The sequence below is a fragment of the Amblyomma americanum genome, chromosome 3 (assembly GCF_052857255.1).
Source record: "Amblyomma americanum isolate KBUSLIRL-KWMA chromosome 3, ASM5285725v1, whole genome shotgun sequence".
Classification (NCBI taxonomy): Eukaryota; Metazoa; Arthropoda; class Arachnida; order Ixodida; family Ixodidae; genus Amblyomma; species Amblyomma americanum.
The window spans coordinates 160,558,499-160,564,825 of NC_135499.1; the positions used below are offsets into that span (position 1 = coordinate 160,558,499).

The window sequence follows — 6,327 nt, forward strand, 5'->3', positions numbered from 1 at the left end:
TTCGAGTCACTTTCTATTCGACTGAGTGCTGCCGGTTACCAGCGAAGTGGAAGGGGCATCACTCTACACGCACTAGGTTGCGCGGTCTCCATCGGTCATGAGTGGGTGTTGCTTGATCGTTCTCGATCCTTGCACGGCCTACGCATGCGCGTTTTTTTTTGCACCGCGTCGAATTCACACATGTGCGCTGTATTTTGTGACCGTAGGACAAGTTTATTATTAGGTCATATTCCTTACCACATTCAGTGCGATTTGCCTGCCTTAGAGTGGCACTCATTCGAAAGCGTCACTTTAATGGACCGTCTGTTTAAACTGCATTCCGCATTCTCGCTTTAAGTGTGCCTTCCCTGATCATCAGCCCGAGCAAGCACTCATGGACAGACGGCTCAAGGACAGATGTCGAGTTTGTGTGACATCACCGCCGAGGCTTCGAGAGGGCGACAACAGGTTCGCCCCCGAAACGCGTTCCGGGCAGCTTGCATTTGCTGCAGCAAGCAGGACACCGGTCCATCCCTTCCAGGCCGCCATAGATCTAAGCGGCGCAGCAAATAACGGTGAGCCCCTCTGTGAGCCCTAACCTAAGCCGACTTAGCCAACAGCACCAATAACACATACTACTGCTTAGAACAGCGCCGTTGTCAAATTTTATGTGGCATGTATACCTATAACGCCAGCAGAAGTAAGCCTCGTCGCAAGAATTCTGTAGTATTGAATGTAGTAGAACGATGTTTGCTCTAAATGTCTGGAAATAACGTAGTGAATAATTAATGTTAGCGTTTCGGTGCTACCACTCCGGAATTGCGATCATACGACCAATATTATATGCTTGGTCGACACATGCATATTCTTTGCATGCGAAACACATGAAGAGAATAATGTATCGTAGTGTTCTTGAAAATGTGCATATGTGCACATGTATGTCAAAGTATGTATGTGAAGCATGCGCTTGTCACTTTGCAAAGGTTATAAAAAGCTTTTGTATGACGTGTTATGTAATCGCCGTAATGATTTTGGCGTGGTTGTTAAAAATACAGTTCCTTGAAATTATACTACCTGAATTTAGTCCACGCGTGTCCTTCACTAATAGGCGCGCTAGCTTCCTACAACTTCATCCTAATTTAGTTTTTCCACGAACTCAAAATTATTTTTGCCTGTTTTTACCTACAGATACGACTACTCATATTGCAAAGATTATCGGCGAGCATCAAATAAGGTGAGCTGTTTTCACCTCCGCATTGTTATGCATTAGCATTAGCAGCATTATTAAAACAGAATTATTTTGCACTCGGGTCAGTGCCAGAGGAAATTGCGACCGCCGTCTGTCAATAGATATTGGCAGGCGACCCACCTGCCACCGTCGGTAGATGGCAACCTGTCCATTTGGCTACTAACGAACTTAATACTCTGCCTATACAAAATCAGTCTACTACCTCAGTTGTAACAAACTTTACTACCCCAACTTACATTCAACGACCTTTCGTGTGTTAACCTCGTATATAACGAAACTCAGTATGCCAGCTTGAATATAAAGACTTTTCATGTGTTAACCTTGAATATAACGAAATTTCGTGCGTTATTCTCGGATGTTACGAGCATTCGTAACGAACCTACGCTTGCAATTTCAGATATAACGAACTTTCATATCTGGACCCCGGATGTAACGAGTTTAGTGTCACAACCTCGGATGTAATGGACGTTACATGCGAACGAACTCAAACGATCCACCGAAGAACCCCTAGGAGTCTAGGCGCTTTTTCTGAAATCATTCATCAGTGCATTTCCCCGATGCTTTCAATTAAGCAAACTTAAATAGCTGCAGTTACGAGCTTCAATCTCCGTAAATGTTTGGGGGTGTAAAAATTTGCTTGTGACCTCTTGAAAGACGTCCTACTTTTTTGTTTTGCTGTGTAATTGGCGGCATATCTTTTTCCCAAGAAAGCGCAATCCGGATAGACAACAGCGTGGACACATTTCTTATTGTGTAAATAGTTTGTACATATTACTCCTCCCCCTATCCTCTCTTCCTGTCCCCTCACCTCATTCATTTCATTTCTTCATTCTGCTTGCTGTCCTTTATTTCCGCTGCCCCAGCTCAGTGCTTCAGTATCGATGGCAGATGCCGGGGCTAGCAAAAATCTTTTCCTTCCTTTTTACTATTATTTTTAATAAAACCACTACCACCACCATAGACAACGACATTAAATGGCATCACCAAGTTCTGCACCACGTATTTCTGCCGTAACTTCAGCGTACCGGGATCTCAGATCATTTCTCTTCAAAAGTTTGCTGGAAAAACACACCCACGAGGCTGCGTCGTTTTGATAACGTGCGCTAATGACCCACGTGTTGACGAAGTTCCTTGTTGAGCACTCCTTTTACTGGATTCGCAATTTGAGGGACTGCAACAAAGTGACGCTATCGACAAAATATGGTCTTTTGGAACATGCTAAAGCTGCTCCCCCAGGGATCACTTTTCATATGTCGAAGAAAACCGCAACATGAACTGGTGGTCCTATTGCTCATTTCAAGGGGAATAGCATTCGAAGTGATCAATGCAGAACTTGTTGCAATGACACGCAGTATCACTTTTGAAGCTCCTGTTTCGAAAGTCTGCTCATAGCGTCCGCTTCTTGCTTCAGGTCAGTGATACACGACGCTAGAATTTTGTCCGTCATGGTTTCGTACAAGTACGAAAAATACAAGGACAAAAATAGAACACAGAAATGACCCAGATAGGTGGTCAACGTCCGACTGGATTTGTTTTTCTTTTAAACCAAACATACATAACTACACGGAGATTCAATTTGGTTTGGCGTATCTAATTTAGTGTGCAGTCTCACAGCGCTAGTCAAGGCGTGTCTCCAACTGCTACGAGCCTCTAAGCAGTGTCTGAAACGGCTTGAAGTCTTTGTATTTTTCATTATAATGTAGACTCTGCAATGATAGACGGAACACACTAAGGTTTTAAGAGACATTAGGCACTAGTGGCATGCTGGGCATCATTCGAGCGTTGCCTCTTCGTCTCTATGCGGGCCTCCCACAGGTACACTAAACCCTTCCGAATCAGCCGCAGGGACCGCTTGCGCCACCTTTTCTGCCTGTACGGCGACGAAGACCACCACCGACCCTCAATAGCGGACCGCGGATGGTGTAACCACCAGGCGATGGGTGATGTCCGTGGCGCACCAATCGAAACTCTGCACGCCACAACAAGTGCTCGGGCAGCCACCACTTTGATCTGTGCCTTCCAAAGCGAGCAGCCTTCGTCGCCTTCCGCACACCTCTCGAGCTTCTCAAAGCTTCAGGTACGGGAACACTAAATTTGCCAGGTCGTCGGCTGTCCAACTAACGCTTTTATGAAGGACGAAAGCTTAGCGAGCACAGTTCTAGGTGAATATCGTATTCCTCTCAAGACAGCCTCAAACAACCGGGCATATAAGCGATAGGGGAGCTGTTGTTTAGACCTTCGCATTACTTCACGGAGAATTGCTCTGGTGTTCATAAAGCGATAACGCATAAGGTTTATGATCCTGATGTCATCGCCATGAAATGATGACACCGAGGAAGGACAGTTTAGATTTAACGGTTTCGGGTCATTAGCATATTCGTGAAAAGCTGCGGCGGTATACATTAGAGACAGTTCCATCGTATAATTCGTTGTGACAGAGTATCTTCGTCCCCGTCCTGGTACCTGAACATCACGGGAGCAACGGCGTCATTAACGCAGGAGCAGTCAGCCGGATTCACAGGCGCGGCCGTCGAGCAGACCCCGGAGGCTCCCGAGGAGGAGGATGGAGACAGCACCCACCCGCACGCCGACGCCCAGCTGTTCGCCGTCATCGATGAAGTTCGGTCCGCTTGCGAGTGCACTGGGATCCGCTGGGAGGAAGTCGGACAGCACAGAGCCGATCGGCGTGCCCGGTGAGTGAGCAGAGCGCATGTGATGCACGTAATACTAAGCGCCAGAGAGAGCAACCGATTGAATTATCATACAAGCCACGACTCCCTTATATGTGCAACTACATGCGCTTGCAAACATATTCTTGAATGTATAACTGGGTGCGCGTAACAGTAATGTAAAACAAGACGCAAGCTTGACAACTGGCGAGGTTCGCGTTCATGAGGCCTTAAATTGGAATTGTTGCCGTTGCATCCGTCTTGTTCAAAGATACTCGTCATTTTAACTTGATATCTTTAAGGAGCCCGTGCCGCAAAAAACCTTTTTTTAAAAGTCATCAAAATATCCACTAAAAAATCCCGAGATGCTACCTAGGAGTCAAGTGGGACACCTAGGTCAGTAACCTCGTGAAGTCATCATAACCTGCCCACAGGATTGTGAGCAAACTGCGCAGACTGGCAAGTGCCAGTTAAATTAATAATTGGCCCTACATCGCAGGGCAGTGGCACGTCGCTTAACCTCTGCAAAACTGTGCGGGGAGTAGTATGAGCAGTCAAGGGGAGCTGTGAATGTTGAGTAGAGAATGAGCAGTTCTTCATATATGTGCATTATTCCATCAACGCTGCCGCGTCATACCCCTAAAGCAAGCTAAAAGTGTCCCCTCCAATTTTTGTTTTTGTGACTGCATACGTATAAAGCATGCTTTCATTCACACGCTCACTCCTTATGTGCTACGCAGGTGTGGCTGCGTCCAGGCCAGCTGCAGGAACACGGGCCAACCTGCGCGCTATGTGCCCGCCTCGGGTTGGGGGTCTCCGCCTCAATAATCGGGCCGCTTCGGGGTGCGGGCTGCTGTGTTTCGATACAGGACCGCGCACGGCCCGCCCCACCCTGTGAAGCGGCCTCGCGCACCCATCACCGCACTATGGAAGGAGCTGGTCGAACAGCGAAAGTTCAAGCTCGATGACCTCCTCCTTGAATATCCAACAACAGCAAACTACGAAGCATCCAAACGCATTAGCAGCACGAGTATTTACAAAGCATCCAAAGATATTAAGAACCGCAATGCTTATAAAGGAGGTAAACAAATCCTGGCTATACACCAAAAGCTCAATTGGGAATTTTGCGTATAACGGGCGATTCACGAATTGTGTCCCCGGCAATATCATTAACATGTGCGTGCTTATACGCACAACGGCAGCACGGCCGCCTGGCTTCTACAACTCCAGATGGGACTTGTCACCTGCAAGCGCGTCATCTGTGCCTGATAGCATTGAACTTAAGTGGTTTCATCTTTACGGCGTTTTCATGCCTTGCGCCAGCCAGGTGTACAGAAAATGGGAGCGAAATGCGAAACAAGGCTACTTTGCGTTCCTTCAAGTATAGTCCTCTGCTGGTGTCGACGCAAACCATCATCGAAAATCAAGGTCACTGACCAGGGAATAATTTTGTGTGAAGGGCGCTCAGAGAGGGCCGATTCTATGGCACTCTCCGTGCGTTCAACGAAGAATTGCTGCCTCGTTTGACTTGTTCCCTGTTTCGTGGTTTATGTTGACCAGACTTTTCTTCCTGAAGTCACGAGTGCCTTTTTACTTACAGCAGCTGACTGCGAAATGTGGAGTGTCTACCAATAGCCTAAGAACTTCGATCATTGATATTCCGCCACCGCGTTGTCCACCACAGCAGCGACGAAATTCGTGCGCAGTCTGACAAGGTGTGCGGGTCGCTTTGCTCGAATGTGCCCTCTGCAAGCCACAGCATGTTTCACTTTCCCGTGTCGCGGCTGACGTGTAAGTAGGCTTCCATGGACTGAGCCGTAGCCTGCTGTACACCATGTGGTTGCATCCTGTGGATGCCACTATGTGAGGGTCATGAGCAGTGGCTTCGTGCGGGACTTTCATGCTGCTTCCCAGGTCTCATTGTCACCTGGCCATAAATTGTGAACGCCTAGAAAGAACTGCTTTGTCCCCCGCTGTGGTGTCCATCGTCTCGTTTGTGGAATGCTATGCTCCCCGTTGCTTTCATGAGCCAAGCTGCGCACTTGGCAGTACTCATTACACGAGTGCTTTTACGGCTCTAGTATGCTTCAGTGCCAGAGAACCATGGGTGAGGGTTTTCAGATTCTGTATCCGGTTCAGTAGATGACGCTGGTGCCATCAGCAGCTGCACCACCATAATTTCCTAATGTCTACAAAGATTCCTGTTTCTAACGTCTGATATACATACGTTGAACCAGTAATCAGTAGAGCATTCTATCTTACACTATCAACGGCTGGTGTGAGATACTACTACAGTCGGGTATTTGGTTACTAGTAGCCTTCCGGCCAGCATAAAGCTATGTTGCATGCGCATATATAAGCACAAGTTCTTAACTCTCTTTGAGCCGCGGCACTGTTCGCGAGCACGCCGACAGGGTCATTACATTACGC

General features: G+C 47.5%; 1 protein-coding gene across 1 annotated transcript; it reads left to right on the forward strand.

Moving 5' to 3' along the window:
* Positions 1–351: 351 nt before the first annotated feature.
* On the forward strand, positions 352–5,397 carry LOC144123425 (uncharacterized). The gene is made up of 5 exons (XM_077656252.1): positions 352–554; positions 1,168–1,213; positions 3,068–3,305; positions 3,728–3,921; positions 4,638–5,397. The coding sequence occupies exons 1-5, from the start codon at positions 374–376 to the stop codon at positions 4,723–4,725; spliced, it is 747 nt and encodes a 248-aa protein (XP_077512378.1). The 5' UTR covers positions 352–373; the 3' UTR covers positions 4,726–5,397.
* Positions 5,398–6,327: the final 930 nt, after the last annotated feature.

Excerpts from the sequence above, each read along its gene's own strand:
- LOC144123425 (XM_077656252.1), top strand. The coding sequence starts at position 374 with ATGGACAGACGGCTCAAGGACAGATGTCGAGTTTGTGTGACATCACCG. Across the intron at positions 555-1,167 it reads AAGCGGCGCAGCAAATAACG|ATACGACTACTCATATTGCA; the intron begins GTGAGCCCCTCT and ends TTTTACCTACAG. Across the intron at positions 3,922-4,637 it reads AGAGCCGATCGGCGTGCCCG|GTGTGGCTGCGTCCAGGCCA; the intron begins GTGAGTGAGCAG and ends TGTGCTACGCAG.